The sequence below is a fragment of the Pogoniulus pusillus genome, chromosome 37 (assembly GCF_015220805.1).
Source record: "Pogoniulus pusillus isolate bPogPus1 chromosome 37, bPogPus1.pri, whole genome shotgun sequence".
In the NCBI taxonomy this organism is placed as follows: Eukaryota; Metazoa; Chordata; class Aves; order Piciformes; family Lybiidae; genus Pogoniulus; species Pogoniulus pusillus.
In genome coordinates, this window is record NC_087300.1 from 3,062,959 (window position 1) to 3,083,865 (window position 20,907).

General features: G+C 56.0%; 1 protein-coding gene across 1 annotated transcript in view; it reads right to left on the bottom strand.

Moving 5' to 3' along the window:
- CSMD2 (CUB and Sushi multiple domains 2) overlaps nt 1-20,907 on the bottom strand; it is a 439,963-nt gene that overhangs the window by 77,824 nt on the left and 341,232 nt on the right. The window contains exons 31-40 of the mRNA XM_064172682.1: nt 18,261-18,455; nt 17,943-18,059; nt 15,256-15,369; nt 15,040-15,135; nt 12,453-12,656; nt 10,221-10,345; nt 7,685-7,781; nt 6,609-6,713; nt 2,584-2,702; nt 909-978 (exon numbers count right to left, since the gene is read on the bottom strand). Of these exons, the coding sequence (XP_064028752.1) occupies nt 909-978; nt 2,584-2,702; nt 6,609-6,713; nt 7,685-7,781; nt 10,221-10,345; nt 12,453-12,656; nt 15,040-15,135; nt 15,256-15,369; nt 17,943-18,059; nt 18,261-18,455 (1,242 nt within the window). The remainder of the gene's footprint in view (nt 1-908; nt 979-2,583; nt 2,703-6,608; nt 6,714-7,684; nt 7,782-10,220; nt 10,346-12,452; nt 12,657-15,039; nt 15,136-15,255; nt 15,370-17,942; nt 18,060-18,260; nt 18,456-20,907) is intronic.

Below are 20,907 nucleotides of genomic sequence, written 5' to 3' on the forward strand. Positions count from 1 at the left end.
CCTATTCCTCAGGGTGGGTCAGGCACAATCAGATGGCTTGAGAAGTGACCTGGCTCTTTGCTGGTGACATAAGACCTTCTAGAGACCAAAGTGGGGGCAGCAAGGCATCAAGTGGTGCAGTTTGGGGATGCTGGAAGGGTAAAGAGGGGGCTGGAGAAAAGCAGCCCAAAGGGGATGTGAGCAATGCTCAGCAAGAGCTAAAGGGTGGGAGGCAAGAGGATGGGGCTAAGCTCTTGTCAGTGGTGCCCAGTGACAGGACAAAGGGGGAGTGGGCACAAACTGGAACCCAGGAGGATCCATAAGGAGAAACTCCTTTGGTGTGAGGGTGATGGAGGCCTGCAGCAAGCTGCCCAGAGAGGTTGTGGAGTCTCCTCCTCTGCAGAGCTTCCAACCTCTTCTGGACATTGTGATCCTGGGCAAGCTGCTGTGGGTGCCCTGCTGGAGCAGGGAGGGCTGGACTGGATGATCTCCAGAGGTCCCTTCCAACCCTCACCCTGCAGGGATTCTGCAAGCAGGCTCCAGTTGAAGATGCATTCTCAGTGGTATAAAAGTGCAGACCTTTCCTCAAGATGGGAAAACAATTCCTCAGCCCCCAAACTCAACCTGCTTTCTGCATCAACTAAGTTTGAGCTTGGCCCCTTTGAGTGATGCTTGGCTGAAGCCCATTGGGTTGGATGCTGCAGTTGGTGCTGCAGCCACACTTGAAGCACTCAAGCTCAGGCATCCTGCACAGCCCACGGGGACCTGCTCTGTGGAACTGCCTCCTGTAGCAAATCTGCTTTGCTTTTTTTTCCCCTTCTCCACACTCTTCCTCAGAGAGCTGCACATTCACAGCCCTTTGGATTGCTGGGTTTATGTTAGAGAAGTGCCATCAACAGCTGCTAGGGGCCAGAGAACCAAGGTCCTACCGATGCAGAGCGGCGGAGGGTAATTCCAGCGGCGGACAGTGCCTGGCATGCAGGAGATGTGTGAGTGGCCCTGCAGAAGAGAACAAGACACAAGGTTGGAGAGTCACAAGGTTTGGAGGGTCTCCTTGTATCCCCAGGGGTCTGTTCCCACCCTTTCTGCTGGGGTCCTGCACTTGGGTCACAACAACCCCAAGCAATGCTACAGGCTTGGGGCAGTGTGGCTGAAGAGCTGCTGGCAGAAAGGGACCTGAGGGTTGTAATGGACAGGAGCTGAGTGTGAGCCAGCAGTGTGCCCAGGGTGCTGAGTGTGAGCCAGCAGTGTGCCCAGGCAGCTGAGTGCGAGCCAGCAGTGTGCCCAGGCAGCTGAGTGCGAGCCAGCAGTGTGCCCAGGGTGCTGAGTGCGAGCCAGCAGTGTGCCCAGGGTGCTGAGTGCGAGCCAGCAGTGTGCCCAAGCAGCTGAGTGTGAGCCAGCAGTGTGCCCAGGCAGCTGAGTGTGAGCCAGCAGTGTGCCCAGGGTGCTGAGTGTGAGCCAGCAGTGTGCCCAGACAGCTGAGTGTGAGCCAGCAGTGTGCCCAGGCAGCTGAGTGCGAGCCAGCAGCGTGCCCAGGGTGCTGAGTGTCAGCCAGCAGTGTGCCCAGGCAGCTGAGTGCGAGCCAGCAGTGTGCCCAGGCAGCCAAGAAGGCCAATGGCATCCTGGCTGGGATTAAAACTGCTGTAGCCAGCAGGAGCAGGGAGGTGATTGTGCCCTTGGGCTCAGCTCTGGTGAGGCCACAGCTCGAGTGGTGTGTTCAGTTTTGGGCACTGCAGTACAAGAGAGCTGTGGAGATGCTGGAGCAGGTCCAGCAAGGTCCCAAAGCTGGGGAAGGGCCTGGAGAGTAAATATGATGAGGAGCAACTGAGGGAGCTGGGGATGGGTAGTGTGAGGAAGAGGAGGCTGAGGACAGACCTCATTGCTGTCTACAGCTACCTGAAGGGAGAGGCTGAGTGGAGAGGCTGCTGCTGGGCTCTGCTCACAGGGAACTGGAACCAGAGCAAGGAGGAATGGCCTCAAGCTGAGGCTGGGTAAAAAGGGTTAGGACCAGGTACAAACAGGCAGGAACACCAAAGTGTCCTTCCTCACTCATCTGAGAGTCACAGAATGAAAGGGGTTGGAGGAGAGCTCTGGAGATCAAGCCCAACATTCTGCTCTCCCTGCAGCTACCTGAAGGGACATTGTGGAGAGGCTGCTGCTGGGCTCTGCTGGGCCTGGAGAGTAAATATGATGAGGAGCAACTGAGGGAGCTGGGGATGGGTAGTGTGAGGAAGAGGAGGCTGAGGGCAGACCTCATTGCTGCCTACAGCTACCTGAAGGGAGAGGCTGAGTGGAAAGGCTGCTGCTGGGCTCTGCTCACAGGGAACTGGAGCCAGAACAAGGGGGAATGGCCTCAAGCTGAGGCTGGGGAGGTTTAGGTTGGACATCAGGAAGAAGTTTTTCATGCAGAGAGTGGTCAGGGAGTGGAATGAGCTGCCCAGGGAGGTGCTGGAGTCACCCAGCCTGGCTGTGTTTAAGGCTGGTTTGGCTGTGGTGCTCAGGGAGGTGGGTTCAGGTGAATCTTGCAGAGCAGGGTTCTGGGTTGGCCTTGGTGCTCCTGAGGGGCTGTGCCAGGCTGGATGCCAGTGTGACCCTGCTCAGTACCTGCAGGGCATAGCCTGGCTCACACTGGAAGGAGACGACGTCGTTCACCAGGTAGCGCTCGCCAATCTTCAGCCCGTTGGCAGGAACTGGAGGCTCTGGGCAGCTGGAGAGGCCAACAGCTGTGAAGGCAAGAGCAAGGTGAAGGCTTCAGGGAGCTGGGATGGTGCCTGTGCTGAAGGCAGAAGGGATGGGAGCACACATCTGCATGTTAGCCTTTTCCCCTCCTCACCAACCGCCCCCGGTGCAGGAAGTGGGGGGGGAAGTGCTGTGGCCTTTGGGTGCTCCACAAAGACATCCCTGATGGTGTCACAGTGCCACATGGGTATAGGACCCAGAAGTATTCTTGTAGACATCCTCACTCTCTACAACTACCTGAAGGGAGGTTGGAGTGAGGTAGGGGTTGGGCTCTTCTCCCTAGTAGATAGGACAAGAGGAAATGGCCTCAAGTTGCACCAGAGGAGGTTTAGGTTGGATGCTAGGAAGAAGTTGTTCAGCATGAGGGTGGTGAGAGCCTGGAAGGGATTGCCCAGGGAGGTGGTGGAAGCCTCATCCCTGGAGGTGTTTAAGGCCAGGCTGGATGAGGCTGTGGGCAGCCTGCTCTAGCGTGAGGTGTCCCTGGCCATGGCAAGGGGGTTGGAACTGGGTGGTCCTTGTGGTCCCTTCCCTTCTTCTATGATTGGAAGAAGTTTCTTCTAATCATAGAACCAGAGAATCAGTCAGGGACTCCCTTCCTGGAAGAATTCTCAACCACAGGAACAGGCTCCCAAGGGAGGTGGTTGAATCATCATCCTTGGAGGTGTTTAAAGTAGTCACAAATATGGTCCTGAGGGACATGGTTTAGGCTCAGCAGATAGGGAATGGTTTGGCTCAGTGATCTTTAAGGTCTTTCCCAACTCCACCAATCTCACCATTCACATCTCCCGCCCTCATTTCCCCATGGGTTCACTTTTCCTTGGACTAAGGAGTCACTTCCCTCTGGGCTCTGAGTTTCACTCAGCCCCAAACTGGTCCTGCTCTGCTTTGGCTCTTGAGCATGTAGAGATAAGAGCTCTGCTGACCCAGGGCAGGAAACAAACTGTGATGCTTCAGCTCATCTCTCAAACCTTCCTTGCAGCACCTCTGAATGAGCAAAGGCAAAACCTGGGGCTTGGAGCTGTGAATTTCCACTTGTGCAAGCAAAAAGCAAACCAACCAAGGGATTCTTTCCACCTGCCCTGAGAAATCAACACCTCTTAATTCCCTCAGCAAAGAGGCCAAAGCAACCCAATAAGCCCAAGGCTCCTGAAAAGCCTGACCAGGATTGCTGTGAGGGGGGTGAAAGGGTCCTCAAAAAACCTATTGCTTGGAAGAGAAATGGAGGAGCAGCAGAGTGGCAGCAAAAAGGATTCTCTAAAGCAACAACCACTTTGCCAGCTCTCAGAGAGCCATCTAGGAGCCACTTGCCCTCCCCCAGTCTTGGTGGGGGTTGTGGTCACCTTGCTGGATCCTTTACCAAAGCTTCAAACTGCAAACCTGAGAGCAAGTGCAGAGACCTGGGGAGAAGCAACACCAGGCACCAGGACAGATTAGAGGTTGACCTGCTGGAGAGCAGCTCCAAAGAGATACTGGAAGGTGTTTGGAGAGGGGCAGCAAGGCTGGGGAGGGGCCTGGAGCACAGCCCTGTGAGGAGAGGCTGAGGGAGCTGGGGGGGTGCAGCCTGCAGCAGAGGAGGCTCAGGGCAGAGCTCATTGCTGTCTGCAGCTGCCTGCAGGGAGGCTGTAGCCAGGTGGGGTTGGGCTCTGCTGCCAGGCAGCCAGCAAGAGAACAAGGAGACAGCCTGAAGCTGTGCCAGGGCAGGTTGAGGCTGGATGTTAGGAGGAAGCTCCTGGCAGAGAGAGTGATTGGCATTGGAATGGGCTGCCCAGGGAGGTGGTGGAGTGGCTGTGGCTGGAGGTGTTGAAGCCAAGCCTGGCTGGGGCACTTAGTGCCATGGTCTGGTTGGTTGGGCAGGGCTGGGTGCTAGGTTGGGCTGGCTGAGCTTGGAGGTCCCTTCCAACCTGCTTGGTTCTGTGATTCTCTGGTGATGGTCTGGCTGTGCTCCTGCATTGGTAGCAGTGTTGGTGAGCTGCTGAGAGCTGTGCTGGGGCTGCTGTCTCTGATGCAATCTTCCTTGGGGCACAGCAAACATAATTGTTTCTTGCTGGACACCTGTCTGGTAATTGCTTCTGATCACAGATGCTGTGTTTGTCTCTGAAGCCAACCAATGTTCCTGTTGATTTTATTTGTTATAGGTTTTTTTTCCCCTCAGCAGCAAATGGGTTTGAAAAGTGGATTTTGTTCAGTGAGCCCCCCCCAGAAATGGCAGAGCTGTGCCACTGCAGAGCTCTGAGTGCTCTGAAGGGGGCAACTCATCACCCCTGGGGCCCCTTCCAGCCTGGCATTCTGTAACTGCTGCTGAGGTTTAGGGATCTTCCTGGGGGTGCAGATTGGAACTTTAGAACCACAGAATGGGTAGGGATCAAAAAGAACCTTTGAGGATCATCCAGTCCAACCCCCCCTGCCAGAGCAGGGTTACCCAGGGCAATAAGCTCTGCCCTGAGCCTCCTCTGCTGCAGGCTGCACACCCCCAGCTCCCTCAGCCTCTCCTCACAGGGCTGTGCTCCAGGCCCCTCCCCAGCCTTGCTGCCCTTCTCCAAACACCTTCCAGCACCTCAACATCTCTCTGCAATGGAGGAGCCCAGAACTGGACACAGCACTGCAGGGGTGGCCTGAGCAGTGCTGAGCACAGGGGCAGAAGAACCTCCCTTGTCCTGCTGCCCACACTGCTCCTCAGCCAGCCCAGGATGCCATTGGCTCTGCTGCCCACCTGGGCACTGCTGTCTCAGCTTCAGCTCCTCTCTCCCAGCACCCCCAGGGCCCTCTCTGCCTGGCTGCTCTCAGCCACTCTGGCCCCAGCCTGTAGTGCTGCTTGGGGGTGTTGTGGCCAAAGTGCAGAACCCTGCACTTGGCCTTGCTCAGTCTCATCCCATTGGCCTCTGCCCACCCATCCAGCCTGGCCAGGTCCCTCTGCAGGGCTCTGCTACCCTCTAACAGCTCCACAGCTGCTCTTAGCCTGGTGTCATCTGCAAACTCACTGCTGCTGCACTCAATCCCCTGCTCCAGATCATCAATATTGAAACAGGCACCACAGCAGCTCCTGGTCCTGTCCCAGACATATCTGTAGCACACCCAAACACATGAGCCTGCTGCTTTCCTGCCTGCTACCTAAACTGAACGGAGCTGAGGTTCTCCTTCACCTCTGCTCTGCCCTGATGAGGCCACATCTGGAGTATTGTGACCAGTTCTGGGCTCCCCAGCTCAAGAAGGACAGGAAAGGGCTACCAAGGTGCTGAAGGGACTGGAACATCTCTCTTAGGAAGAAAGGCTGAGGGACTTGGGACTGCTTAGCCTGGAGAGGAGAAGACTGAGAGGGGATCTGATCAGTACTCCCGGGGTGGCTGTCAGGAGGATGGGACCAGGCTCTTTTGCTGGTGGCAGGACAAGGGGTAGCAGGCACAAACTTGACCACAGGAAGTTCCACTTAAACACGAGGAGGAACTTCTTTATGTGGAGGGTGCTGGAGCCCTGGAGCAGGCTGCCCAGAGACATCCTGGACACCTCCTCCCCGGTGTTCAAGACCAGGTCGGACAGGACCTCGAGCAACCTGGGCTAGTGAAAGGGGAACCTGGCAATGAGAGGGGGAGCTGGGAATGATCTTTAAGGTCCCTTCCAACCCAAACCATCCTATGAATGCAAGAAAGAAACCCAACAGGTGCTCCAAGGTGCAGTAGCAGCAAGCTGAGGACCACCCCACGAGCTCACAGCTCTTCTGTGGCAGGTATTCGCCACTCCACACTCGCTCCCTCTCTGCAGCTTGGGAGCAGCATGGCCCTTAAAGCTGACTCCCCCTTCCCCACCAGGCAGCTTCCACCTCTGCAAAGCAACAGCTCCACACCTATTTGCCCATTGCTCAGAGGCAGCACAAGCCAAGGCTGCATTGCTCTTACTTTTGTACTCCAGGTGGAAGCCGGCAGCGGAGACACTGATGTCGGAGTAGAAATGCAGATAGAGCTGGTTTGAAGTGCTGTTCAGCAGGGCAGGCACTGTAGTTCCTGGGAAAACAAGAGGTGCACAAAGATGGTGAAGAGGATTCTTGGGTTTTCCCCCCCTCCCTCCCTCCCTCCTCCAGGTCCTCAGAGAGCAGCTGCAGAAGAGGCTGAGAACAGAAAGTCCTTTAACTTAACAAGCTCTGCTGGTTTTGATCAGGTTCTAATGAGGCCAATGGAGAAATGCCCAAAGCTTCTCTGCAATGGCCTTTGCTAAGCCTGCTGGAGGATGTCATCATGTGAAGTTTTACCACCTACAGACCAGACAAGAAAGCACTGAGAAGGGAATGGTGATGAGGAGCAGCGTGGGTGGAGCAGAGGTCCCCCGTGAGCTCCTGCTTCCTTCTCCTGCCTCCTTCCCTGGAAGCTGTTGCAGCATCAGGTCCTGGCAGCTCTATCCCCAGTGCAAGGCTGGCAGCAGAGTCTGTTGGTCTTCATGCATGACCCTTCCCTTTACCAACCCCCAAGCACTCTGAGCAAGCTTGCTCATTAAAGGAGCAGGAACTGGAGCCATCACTGGGGAGGTGGCTGGGCTATTTTGGAAGCTTTGCAAGCTCTGGTGGCTGCCTGCTCTCTTCTGCTGAAAGCCACAGTGCCAAGCTGAGGGGTGGTTGGTCTGCAGCCTTGCACCCGTTTTGGGACAGTTCAGGCAGGTCTGCTGAGCTTGCAGGGGTCTGAGCTAAGCTCAGGTCACTCTGCAGAGCAGTGGGAACTGCCTCCTGCAGGCTGTGGCAGTGCTCCAGGGTTTCTGCACAAAAGCCAAACCTCCCCCAGCCTGCTTTTGTCTTTGAGGCTGTCTATCAACACTGTGCAGCAAGACAAGAGTCCAATTCCCACTTCAAAGCCTTTGACTCCTTTGTAAGCAGACAAATCTCTTGCCAGCTTCCAAAGCACTTCAGCCTGCATTGGCATTTGTGTCCCTGCTGGAGTCCAGCTGGTGCCAGCAGAGCACACAGCCCATGGTGATGAACACCTACCAGAGAAGCTTCCCAGCATGGTGGCTGTGTTGTCTCCTCCATCAAACACTTCCAGGGAATCCCAGTTCTGCTCAGTGACAAAACTGATCACCTGGATCTGAAGAGAACAAAGGGAAACAAGTCACAGTGCAACTCCTGTCACTCACAGGAGGACACTGAGGGGCTGGGGCAGGTCCAGAGAAGGGCAACCAAGCTGGGGAAGGGACTGGAGAACAGGGCTGGGGAGGAGCAGCTGAGGGAGCTGGGGGTGTGCAGCCTGGAGAAAAGGAGGCTGAGGGAGGACCTTTAGTGTGAGGTGTCCCTGCCCATGGCAGGGGGGTTGGAACTGCCTGATCCTTGTGGTCCCTTCCAACCCTGACTGATTCTGTGATTTGATTTACTGGCTGGAGAGCAGCCCTGAGGAGAGGGACCTGGGGGTGCTGCTGGGAGAAGCTCAAGAGGAGCCAGCAGTGTGCACTTGCAGCCCAGAAAGCCAAGCAGAGCCTGGGCTGCAGCAGCAGAAGTGTGGCCAGCAGGGCCAGGGAGGGGATTCTCCCTCTCTGCTCTGCTCTGCTGAGACCCCACCTGGAGTCCTGCATCCAGTTCTGGAGCCCCTGGGACAAGAGGGCTGTGGAGATGCTGGAGCATGTCCAGAGCACTGAATTACAGAGTGGTAGGGCTGGAAGGGAGCTCTGCAGATCACCCAAACCAAGCCCCATGCTAAAGCAGGGGCACCCACAACAGCTTGCTCAGGATGACAACAGCCAGGAGGGCTTGGAAGCTCAGCACAGCTTCTTTGGTGTGAGGGTGCTGGAACCCTGGGGGAAGCTGCTCAGAGAGGTTGGGGAGCCTCCTTCTCTGGGAGAGGACTTTCCAAACCCATCTGGATGTGTTCCTGGGTGACCTGCTCTGGGTGATCCTGCTCTGGCAGGGCAGTTGGAGTGAATGATCTCCAGAGGTCCCTTCCAGCCCCTACCATTCCATGATCATCATTTCTGCCATCTGCTCCTTGGTTTGCTCTGAGCAATACAGCAGAGCTGGGAGTTGTGCCCCCAAAATCTAAGTCAGGAGCTCCCCCAGAAACTAAGCCAGGAGCTCCCCCAGAAACTAAGCCAGGAGCTCCCCCAGAAACTAAGCCAGGAGATCCCCCAGAAACTAAGCCAGGAGCTGCCCCAGAACCCAAGCCAGGAGCTGCCCCAGAACCCAAGCCAGGAGCTGCCCCAGAACCCAAGCCAGGAGCTGCCCCAGAACCCAAGCCAGGAGCTGCCCAGAACCCAAGCCAGGAGCTGCCCCAGAACCCAAGCCAGGAGCTGCCCAGAACCCAAGCCAGGAGCTGCCCAGAACCTAAGCCAGGAGCTGCCCCAGAACCTAAGCCAGGAGCTGCCCAGAACCCAAGCCAGGAGCTGCCCTAGCAGGCTCGGGAGTGCCTCCTCCAGAAGCACTTCTGATCTCCCTGCCCAAGCCAACCCCTCCCAGCCTGCCTCGGCACAGCCCTGCTGTGATTTACGTCTCGGGCTGAGGATGTGCATTTTGTTTGCTCTTACATCCCCTAAATTATTGATTCTCCTCCCCACCCAGCCCCCAGCTTCGTAGAATAAACATTCTGAAGGTCCTAATTCCAGGATTCACGAGGGAGCTGCATCTATTTACCACCATGTACATAAATTAATTCAACTCAGGAAGGTTTTGCTCCAGGAATGAATAATTCATGGCCAAAGTGCCAGCTCCTACACTGATTACATAAAAATCCTGCTGGTGACTTGCTGCTGCCCAAGAAAGCTTTAATTTCACCTCCTCCTCTGATTTACAGTTGTTTAACCTTTAATTGTTGTGCAAAATGAGGGTAAACTGCTGCTTGCATCCCATTTAATAACGGAGAGCATCTCACACACAAAAGCAGGTGACCAGGGAAGTGGAGCTGATGTGAATGGGGTGGGTTATGCAGCAACTGTGGCCCAGCTTTCAGGCCATCACCCTGCCTTTTGGGCTGCCCTCCATCCCCTCTGGGCTGCCCTCCATCCCCTCTGGGCTGCCCTCCATCCCCTCTGAGTTATTCTCCATCCCCTTTGGGCTGCCCTCCAACCCCTCTGAGTTATTCTCCATCCCCTTTGGGCTGCCCTTCAACCCCTCTGAATTATTCTCCATCCCCTTTGGGCTGCCCTCCAACCCCTCTGGGCTGCTCTCCAACCCCTCTGGGCTGCCCTTCATCCCCTCTGAGTTATTCTCCATCCCCTTTGGGCTGCCCTCCAACCCCTCTGAGTTATTCTCCATCCCCTTTGGGCTGCCCTTCATCCCCTCTGAATTATTCTCCATCCCCTCTGGGCTGCCCTCCAACTCCTCTGGGCTGCCCTCCATCCTCTCTGGGCTGCCCTCCATCCCCTCTGGGCTGCCCTCCATCCCCTCTGGGCTGCCCTCCATCCCCTCTGGGCTGCCCTCCATCCTCTCTGGGCTGCCCTCCATCCCCTCTGGGCTGCCCTCCATCCCCTCTGGGCTGCCCTCCACCCCCTCTCGGCTGCCCTCTGTGTGTCCTCTCTGGACCACGCTGCTGCCACTGTACCTGGATCCCTGCTCCTTCTGGCACTGTTATCTTCCACACACAGTTGAGGCTGTTGAGGTAGGGCTCCGGGAAGCCAGGGGACAGGATGGTTCCTTTGCGGTCCGTCAGGTTCCCACCACAGGGCACTGCAATGGACAAAGGAAGGTTTGAAGGTGGAAAGACCTTCAGGACACCTGCCCACAGCCAGGCAGCAAGCAGGGCTGGCTCCTCTGTAGGAACAATCCTCTCCTCAGGAGCTCCCTCACACCATTTCTAATGCAAGCAGCCCACGGTCCTTAGGGGTGGGCAGCACTGGGGACCACCAGCCCATGAGGCTGGCTCTGCAGGAACTGTAGGCTGGGCAGGGCTACAGCAAGTTTGACCCTGAATGTCTCCAGGGATGGGGTCTCAGCCACAGCTCTGAGCAACCTGTTGCAGTCTTTCACCACCCTCAAGGTGCAGAACTTCCTCCTGGTGTCCAACCTAACTCTGCCCTGCTCCGCTTTCAAGCCAATGCCTCTCATCCTATCACCCCAAGGCCTTCTAAACAGCCCCCCCCCAGCCTTCCTGTACCCTCTGCTGCTCAAAGGTCTCCCCAGGGCCTTCTCTTCTCAGGACTGAACAGCTCCAATTCTTTCATCCTATCTCCACAGGAGAGGTGCTTCAGACCTCTGATCATCTTTATGGCCTCCTCTGGACACTCTCCAGCAGGTCCACATCGCTCTTGTGTGGGGGTGCCACAGCTGGACACAGCCCTGCAGGTGAGGTCTCAGCAGAGCAGAGCAGAGGGGCAGGATCCCCTCCCTCCATCTCCAGCTGTGCCTCTTTTGATGCTCCCAGGCTGCCATTGGCCTTCTGGGCTGCCAGTGCCCACTGCTGCCTCCTGTCCAGCTTCTCACCCACCAGCACCCCCAGCCCTTCTCTGCAAGGCTGCTCTCAACCTCATCACCCCCTCCTCCAACCTCATCCCCCTCTCCCCAAACCTTGTCCCCCTTTCCCTCAACCTCATCCCCCTCTCCCTTGACCTTATTCCCTCCTCCCTCAACCTCATCCCTCCCTCCTTTGTCGTCATCCTCCCTCAACCTCATCCCCCTCTCCCTCAACCTCATTCCTCCTCTCCTCCATCCTCATCCCCCTTTCTCTCAACCTCATCCCTCCTCTCCTCCATCTTCATCCCCCTTTCTCTCAACCTCATCCCTCCTCTCCTCCATCTTTATCCCCCTTTCTCTCAACCTCATCCCTCCTCTCCTCCATCCTCATCCCCCTTTCCCTCAACCTCATTCCTCCTCTCCTCCATCCTCATCCCCCTTTCCCTCAACCTCATTCCCCCTTCCCTCAACCTCATCCCCCTCTCCCTGAACCTCATTCTTCCTCTCCTCCATCTTTATCCCCCTTTCTCTCAACCTCATTCCTCCTCTCCTCCATCTTCATCCCCTTCTCCTTCAACTTCATCCCTCCATCTTCATCCCCCTTTCCCTCAACCTCATCCCCCTCTCCCTCAACCTCATCCCTCCATCTTCATCCCCCTTTCCCTCAACCTCATCCCCCTCTCCCTCAACCTCATCCCTCCATCTTCATCCCCTTTTCCCTCAACCTCATCCCTCCATCTTCATCCCTCTTTCCCTCAACCTCATCCCTCCATCTTCATCCCCCTTTCTCTCAACCTCATCCCTCCTCTCCTCCATCCTCATCCCCCTTTCCCTCAACCTCATTCCTCCTCTCCTCCATCCTCATCCCCCTTTCCCTCAACCTCATTCCCCCTTCCCTCAACCTCATCCCCCTCTCCCTGAACCTCATTCTTCCTCTCCTCCATCTTTATCCCCCTTTCTCTCAACCTCATTCCTCCTCTCCTCCATCTTCATCCCCTTCTCCTTCAACTTCATCCCTCCATCTTCATCCCCCTTTCCCTCAACCTCATCCCCCTCTCCCTCAACCTCATCCCTCCATCTTCATCCCCCTTTCCCTCAACCTCATCCCCCTCTCCCTCAACCTCATCCCTCCATCTTCATCCCCTTTTCCCTCAACCTCATCCCTCCATCTTCATCCCTCTTTCCCTCAACCTCATCCCTCCATCTTCATCCCCCTTTTCCTCAACCTCATCCCCCTCTCCCTCAACCTCATCCCTCCATCTTCATCCCCTTTTCCCTCAAGCTCATCCCCCTCTCCTCCATCTCCATCCCGCCACAGCCTGGTTTGGTATCAAGCACTGCCTTGCTCGAGGTGTTTCCAGCCCCCAGCGCCGAGGACACCTACCGAGGCAGGTGGGCACCGAGACGTTCCACTGGGCCAGGGCGCCGGGCATGGTGAGGCACTCGATGGCTCGGGAGCCCTGCAGCGCGTAGCCGGCGCTGCACTCGAACCGCACCACGGCACCCACCGCGAAGTCGCTGCCCAAGCGCCGCCCGTAGCGAGGCTCCGGCACCGAGCTGCACTGCGTGGCGCTGGTGCGGGGCACAGCTTCGGGCCGGCGGGGGGAAAGAGCAGGGGAGGAAAGAGGGAGGGAGGCAGGAAAGAGGGAGGGAGGGAGGCAGGAGAGAGGGAGGGAGGGAGGGAGGCAGGAGAGAGGGAGGGAGGGAGGGAGGCAGGAAAGAGGGAGGGAGGGAGGGAGGCAGGAAAGAGGGAGGGAGGGAGGGAGGCAGGAAAGAGGGAGGGAGGCAGGAAAGAGGGAGGGAGGCAGGAAAGAGGGAGGGAGGCAGGAAAGAGGGAGGGAGGCAGGAAAGAGGGAGGGAGGCAGGAAAGAGGGAGGGAGGCAGGAAAGAGGGAGGGAGGCAGGAAAGAGGGAGGGAGGCAGGAAAGAGGGAGGGAGGCAGGAAAGAGGGAGGGAGGCAGGAAAGAGGGAGGGAGGCAGGAAAGAGGGAGGGAGGCAGGAAAGAGGGAGGGAGGCAGGAAAGAGGGAGGGAGGCAGGAAAGAGGGAGGGAGGCAGGAAAGAGGGAGGGAGGCAGGAAAGAGGGAGGGAGGCAGGAAAGAGGGAGGGAGGCAGGAAAGAGGGAGGGAGGCAGGAAAGAGGGGAGGCAGGAAAGAGGGGAGGCAGGAAAGAGGGAGGCAAAGGAGGAAAAAAAGCAACCAATGGTTAGAGAAGATGGTGTGGAAATGGTGAGAGTCAGGTTAAAGACAGCCCTGGGGTCTGCCTGTACCTAAAGCAGAGAGAGGCTGAGCCATCCCCGGTGGATGTGGTGATCAGGGAGATCAGAGAGCCTGGACCAGATGATCTCCAGAGCTGCCTCCCAAGCCCTCCCACTCTGCGATGTGTGAGCAGTGAGCCTGTGCTTGACCTATCTCCAGCCCACCGAGAGACCCCTGCGGGCGTGCTGGACCCTGCAGCTCTGCTCTGCAGGCGGTTTTAGGCTTCTGACTCCTTCAGCTGGTGGGACCCTGCCGCTTGTGAGCACCACAGGACGGGGGAAGGCTTCGGGAGAGAGCCAGAGCTCCTTGTCTGTGTGAGCAGAGCTGCCAGAGAGCCTGGCCGGGCAGATCACACCCGGGGCCGGCTCACTCTGCTGCTCTTTGCTCTCCGTGCAGTCAATGAGTGAAGAGAGTGCAGCTCCCAATTAGCATGCAGGAGGGAGGAGGTCATCTTCTCAGATTGCATCCAAACTCTTTGCTTTGCTGAAATCTTTCCAGATTCCCAAGGATGGGTCAGAATAATTAGGCAGAAATTGGAGAGCCTGGAACTCTGGATACTACAGAATCCCTGGAGGAGCCACGGGGCTCTCCCTGCTGCCTGTTTCCACTTGAAGGTGCACGTCAAAGCTTGGCTGAAGCCCAGAGAAGCAGGCAAAGCAGGTGGGTGAGGAACTCCTTCTGTTTCCCCATCAATCTGTGCACCACTTTTCTGTTCACAGCTTTAAAAGCTCCAAGTGGGACTCACCCAAGCTGTGACTGAAAGGATCAAGGGGCAGAAGTTTGACAGCAGAAGACAGAGGAAGGGTTTTACAGAGCTGCCAGACAAGTGCTCAGCTGCTTACACCCAGGAATGTGCTGAAACACCCCTGGGAGAGACCCCTGGGGCATGAGTCTGAGGATGTTGCTGTCTAGTCAGGGGATGATTCCATCAGATCCCTCTGGTTACTAATCCTGGGGTGTGGGAGGGTTTGGGACTGAGTGGAAATGGAAGGTCTGAAGAAGAAGTACCTAAATGAAGCCCTCCAAGGTCACTGCTACCAAATTCACCTCCTCTGCTGTTTCAGCCCCTCACAGGATGCAAAAAGGACCTCCAGAGATCACCCAGTCCAACCTCCCCCCCCCCGCTAAGGCAGGTTTGCCAAGAGCAGCTTGCACAAGACCACAACATCCAGGTGGGTTTGGAAAGTCTCCAGAGGAGACTCCAAAACCTCTCTTGGAAGCCTTGTCCACTGCTTGGGCACCCTCAAAGGTGCCCAACTGTCCTTAAACACGCTCAAGATGAGCTGAAGTGAAAGGTGCTGAAGTCCATTAACCTGCAGAGAAACATCCAGGTTGGAAGAGACCCTCAGGATCACCAAGTCCAACCTATAAAACCTTCTGCATGATCAGCTGGACCTGGAATCCCTCTGCAGTGGAGCTGGAGGAGACACCTTCAGTCCAAAGGATAACACCACAGCGTGGCAGGCAGGGGCAAATACCAGGATCAAGGCCACAAAGCACAGAACAGCAGAACCATTTTGGCTGGATGAGACCTCCAAGAGGACCAAGTCCAACTGCCAAGCCAGCAGCACCAAACCATGGCCCTCAAAGCATCTAAGGACCCACAGATGCCAAAAGCACCTCAGGGACCCTTCAGAACATCATTTGTATCTTTGACCATGACCTGAGGACCAAGCTGAGGGCATCTCCAGGACAGAACCACACAACTGTACTCACCTTGGTAAACAAAATGAAAACCTTTGGCTGTTGACTGACCCTTGGAGCTAAACTTGATGAGGATCTGGTTGGTGGTAGCTAAGGGTAATGATTCCCCTGGGCGAGGAGAAAGAGGAAAGAGAGACAGAGGTTACAGCAAGAGTCACCAAGGGGCTGCACTCAGCATGGGCTCCAGTGCAGGCTGGGGCCCAGTAGCAGCAGGGACACCTCCCCTACCTGTGTGAGAGCCTGAGAGGGAGCTGAGGAGCCTGGAGAGCTCGTTGGGGCCATCGTGGACTTCGATGATGTCGTTGAGCGCGGTCTGGAAGAAGGCAAACTGCCCAAAGACCACTGTGGAGAGAGGCAGCAGGGGTCAGGGGGGGCAGCAGGATGCTGTCCAGCACCACCCAGCCAGCACCTGCAGCCCAGGCACTTCTGCTGCTTTACACAGGACCTCAGATGCCTTCAGGTTGGAAGGGACACTCAAAGGGCATCTTGGAGAACCCCAACCTGCAGTCAGCAGAGGCATCACCAACTGGAGCGGGCTGCCCAGGGCCACATCATCAAGGCTGAGCTTGATGCCTCAACCCCATCCTTGGGTAATCTGTTCCAGTATTCCACCACCCTCATTCTGAAGAGCTTCCTCCTGATGCCATAGAATCAAGCAGGCTGCAAGAGAGCTCCAAGCTCAGCCAGCCCAACCTAGCACCCAGCCCTGCCCAACCAACCACACCATGGCACTAAGTGCCCCAGCCAGGCTTGGCTTCAACACCTCCAGCCACAGCCACTCCACCACCTCCCTGGGCAGCCCATTCCAATGGCAAATCCAACCTAAAGCTGCCCTGATCCACTTTCAAACCACTGCCTCTCATTCCATTGCTCCCAGCCCTTGTCAAAGGGCAACCTGTTCTAGTGGGAGGTGTCCCTGCCTATGGCAGGGGGTTGGAACTGGCTGAGCTTTGAGCTCCCTTCCAGCCTAAACCATTCTATGATCCCAAAGGTCTTTTCCAACCTGCTTAATTCTCTCATTCTATGATCTCCAAGGTCCCCTCCAACCCAAACCAATCTATGAACCTTTGAATCAGCTACAGCAGAACAGGTTAAAGGTGGAGTGGGGGGAGGGAGGGGAGCAGAGCAGTGCTGTGCAGCCTCAGGCAGATGCAGGAGCTCAGAGGGCACCTAGATGCCTCGAGGCTTAAGGGCAATGGTGGTGACAGGAGCTGGGAGCTGCTGTCTGAGCAGAGAATCCTCATCTCACACCTTGCTATCTTAGCAAAGGAAATCACAAACAACTGCAAGGACCACAGGGACTGCCTGGATCGATACGAGGCGCCGAGCAGCAGCATCACAGAGCAGGATTCAGAGACCTTCACCTGCCAGAGCTGTCAGAGCAAGTGATCTTTAAGAACTTGAAATTCCCTTCAAACAAGGAAATATGTTAAGCAAGGCTGAGCCTCAGCCAGCTGCCTCAAAGCTTTCTGCAGCACTGAGCCTTCTTTTCGTGCCCTGACCGAAATGAAGCAGCGCTTGGGAGTCTGCACAAAGCAAGAGGCTGAAGTGGCTCTGGCTCTTCTCTGGAGCCAGATAAAGAGGTTATTGGAAGGGATTAGAATACAGCAAATCAAGTTGTTATCAGCATCACCACTCTCCTCCTCTGAGGAGAGAAAGGAGACTGCAAGAAGAGATGAGGACAGGCTGGGATACTCGTCCTGAAATTCATCCTGGTCAAGAGGATTGGATTCACATTGGGCTCACATTGGGTTCACATTGGGCTCACATTGGTTTCACACTAGGTTTACATTGGGTTCAGACTGGGCTCACACTGGGTTCACATTGTGTTCACACTGGGCTCACAGTGGGTTTATATTGGGATCACATTGGGCTCACGTTGGGTTCACACTGGGCTCACACTGGCTTTACATTGGGTTCACACTGGGCTCACAGTGGGCTCACACTGGCTTTACATTGGGTTCACACTGGGCTCACGTTGGGTTCACACTGGGCTCACACTGGGTTTACATTGGGTTCACACTGGGCTCACATTGGGTTCACACTGGGCTTACATTGGGTTCACACTGGGCTTACATTGGGTTCACACTGGGCTCACAGTGGGCTCACACTGGCTTTACATTGGGTTCACACTGGGCTCACATTGGGTTCACACTGGGCTCACACTGGGCTCACATTGGGTTCTTTATGCATGGGAAAAAGGGTTAGGACCAGGTGCAAACAGGCAGCACTAACAAAGTGTCCTTCTTCCCTCCCTCCAAACTGCCATTCCTGCTGGAGATGCAGAAGAAATTCTTTCCAGTGAGGGTGAGGAGACACTGGAGCAGGTTGCCCCAGTGGCAGCAGTCTGGAGTCACCTCCCATGGGCCAGGACTTGATAGTCATAGAGTCAAGCAGGTTGGAAGAGAGCTCCAAGCTCAGCCAGCCCAACCTAGCACCCAGCCCTGCCCAACCAACCAGACCATGGCACTAAGTGCCCCAGCCAGGCTTGGCTTCAACACCTCCAGCCACAGCCACTCCACCACCTCCCTGGGCAGCCCATTCCAATGGCAAATCCAAAGCTGCCCTGATCCACTTTCAAACCATTGCCTCTCATTCCATTGCTCCCAGCCCTTGTCAAAGGTCCCTCCCCAGCTCACCTGGAGCCCCTTTTGGGTACTGGAAAGCTGCTCTAAGGTCTCCCTGGAGCCTTCTCCAACTAGATCAGACTGCCCATAGCCACAGCAAGTCTCACCCTGAATGTCTCCAGGGATGGGATCTCAACCACATCCCTGGGTAGCCTGTTCCAGTGTCCCACCACGAAGCCCATCCAGCAGTGCTGCTACCTCCCTTCTCTCCACTTAAAAATGGCCTTCTCTTCCTGCTCTGTCTCAACAAACCCCTCCACCCCCAAGAGGAGGGCTGCAGACAGCTACCATAGTCCTTTGGCACCACGATGGAGTAGAGGCAGACTTGGCCACTGCTGTAGTTCTGGGGGTAGTTGGGAGAGAGGACAACGCCATCGGAGCCTGTGTACTGCCCACCACAGGGTGCTGCAAGAGAAAGGCAAGAGGACATCACTGAATGCACCTTTCCTTGAGACATCATCATCATCATCATCACCACCATCCTTTCTCCTGCTGCTTTCAGATCCACCTTTGGCCCAGGGGTGCTGCAGCTCGGGCTGCCCCCAGCCACCACTGATCCCCTGCTGCAGATGCTGCAGCTCTGGCTGCAAGGTCTCAAGGCCTTACCTGTGCAGGTAGGTCGAGGTTTGTTCCAGGTGGGTTTTCCATCCTCTCCCATCACACAAGTCAGGGTGGAGACCCCTTCAATGTCATATCCTCCATCACAGTAGTAGGTGATGGTAGAGCCCAGCTTCAGGTCCGTCCCCACCCGTGTGCCGTTCTTGATGGATCCAGGGTCAAAGCAGGACTCCCGAGGGTTTTCTGCAAGAGAAGGTGGCCAAGATCTTCATCACCTGCTACAGCTGCTCCCAAGGTTTGCTCAGTGCACAGACAGCAACCAAGCACAGATCCAGGCTGGGTGGGGAATGGCTGAGAGCAGTCCTGAGGAAAAGGACCTGAGGGATCTGCGGTGATGCAAAGCTCCACAGGAGCCTGCAGTGGGAGTGCAGCCCTGACACAACCCTGTGCTGGGCTGCAGCAGGAGCAGTGTGGGCACAGGGCAAGGGAGGGGATTCTGCCCCTTGGCTCTGCTCTCCTCACACCCCACCTGCAGTCCTGGGGGCAGTTCTGGAGCCCCCAGCACAAGCAGGACATGGAAGTGTTGGAGCCAGTGCAGAGGAGGCCACCAAGATGCTGAGAGGGCTGCAGCAGCTCTGCTCTGAGCACAGGCTGAGAGAGTTGGGGCTCTGCAGCATGGAGAAAGCTTCCAGGAGACCCTGGAGTGGCCTTGCAGGATCTGAAGGGGACCTACAGGAAGGCTGGGGAGGGACTATTGACAAGGTCTTGTAATGAGAGAAGAAGGAATGGGTTTGAAGTGGCAGAGGGGAGATTGAAGCTGGATGTTAGGAAAGGGTTCTTTGCAGTGAGGTTAATGAGACACTGGCACACTGTAAGCTGGAGGCTAACAGGTTGGGTTCACTCTTCCCTTACTCCTCACCAGACATCACAAGCCCCATCAGCTCAATTTCCTCTTGGAGGAGGTGCTGAAGCCAAGCCTGGCTGGGGCACTTAGTGCCATGGTCTGGTTGGTTGGGCAGGGCTGGGTGCTAGGTTGGGCTGGCTGAGCTTGGAGCTCTCTTCCAACCTGCTTGATTCTAGGATTCATTTTTCTCCCTGCTCTTTAGGCCCTGCAGAGTTAAAAACTCCATTTCCATATGAAAAATCCAGTTAAAGACTACAGAGCTGTCAGGACTTGGACATTGCTTTCCCTCTTCTTCTTCTTCTTCATCTGAGAGCCTTTTTTCTTTTTCTCTTCCCCCCCCCCCCCCACTTTCTCTTTCCTCTCCCTGCATGAAATATAATTAGAGGCTTTGATTAATCCTGCTCTTTTGTCATCTGGAAATAGCTCATTAAAGATGAGGGCTTTTCTGAGAGCAGTGGGGCTGGGAACAATTAGAGTGTGGTTAAGCACTAAATCAGGGAGCTTTTAGTGTTTGGGGAAGGGGTGGAGAAAGAAACAGAAAGCAGCAAAACACCCCCCCCCCCCCCCCCCCCCCCTTCTCCCTCCCACCCCTCCCAGGTCCTGCTTTTGTTTCTTTCTTGTCTTTGCAGGGGATAAAAAATGGGATTAGTTCCATGGGTTGCTTCCCAGCTGGACCATTAGCAGTGATCCAGGTCAAAAGGGGTGCAGAAGGATGTGAAATGTCCCCAGCAGAAGCAGAAAGGAAGCCAAAAGGTTTCTTCTGGCACACCAGCTCCATGTTTTGGGAGCCACAGACTGGTCAGCCCTGGGTGCTCCTCACAGACCTCCACGGGATGATAGATTCATACAGTGGGTTGGAAGGGACCTTGAAGGTCATTCAGTTCCAACCCCCCTGCCATGGGCACCTTCCAGTAGGGGACTGACCCTTGCAGGCTGCTTTCATTAGTACTGAACCACAGAATGGGTTGGGAAGGACCTTGAAGATCATCCAGCTCCAATCCCCTGCCATGGGCACCTTCCAGTAGGGAACTGCCCCTTGCAGGCTGCTTTCCTTAGCACTGAACCACAGAATGGGTTGGAAGGGACCTTGAAGATCATTCAGCTCCAACCCCCTGCCATGGGCACCTTCCACTAGGGAACTGCCCCTTGCAGGCTGCTTTCCTTAGCACTGAACCATAGAATGGGTTGGGAGGGACCTCAAAGCTCATTCAGCTCCAACCCCCCTGCCATGGACAGAGACACCTCCCACTAGAACAGGTTGCTCAAGGTCTCATCCAGCCTGGCCTTGAACACCTCCAGGGAGGTTGTGGATCACAGAATCACAGAATGTGATCTAAGATTGATGCTGGAGGTGTTCAAGACCAGCTTGGATGAGGCCTTGAGCAACCTGTTCTAGTGGGAGGTGTCCCTGCCTATGGCAGAGGGTTGGATCTAGCTGAGCTCTGAGGTCCCTTCCAACCCCAACCACTCTATGATTAAACAGCTTCTGGGCATCAGCCAGGCAGAGAGCACTGACTCTGGGTCCTGTGGCCCAGAGTCCACTGCCACACACGAGCCATTTGCCAGTGGAAATGCCTCATCTGCTGCTCCCCAGCCCCTTTCCCACCCCTCAAGCCCTCACTCCTCCGAGCTGCTAACGCTGCTGCACCCAACAGGCTTCCTCCTGACCACTTTCTGCTCCTCCTGGATTTCCAGCAGTCTCACTGCCTTTCATCTCACAAGCCACAGGCTCCAGCCTGTCAATCAGCCTCCCACCCGGCTGTCAGATGCCTCAGCCATGTGCTTGATCTC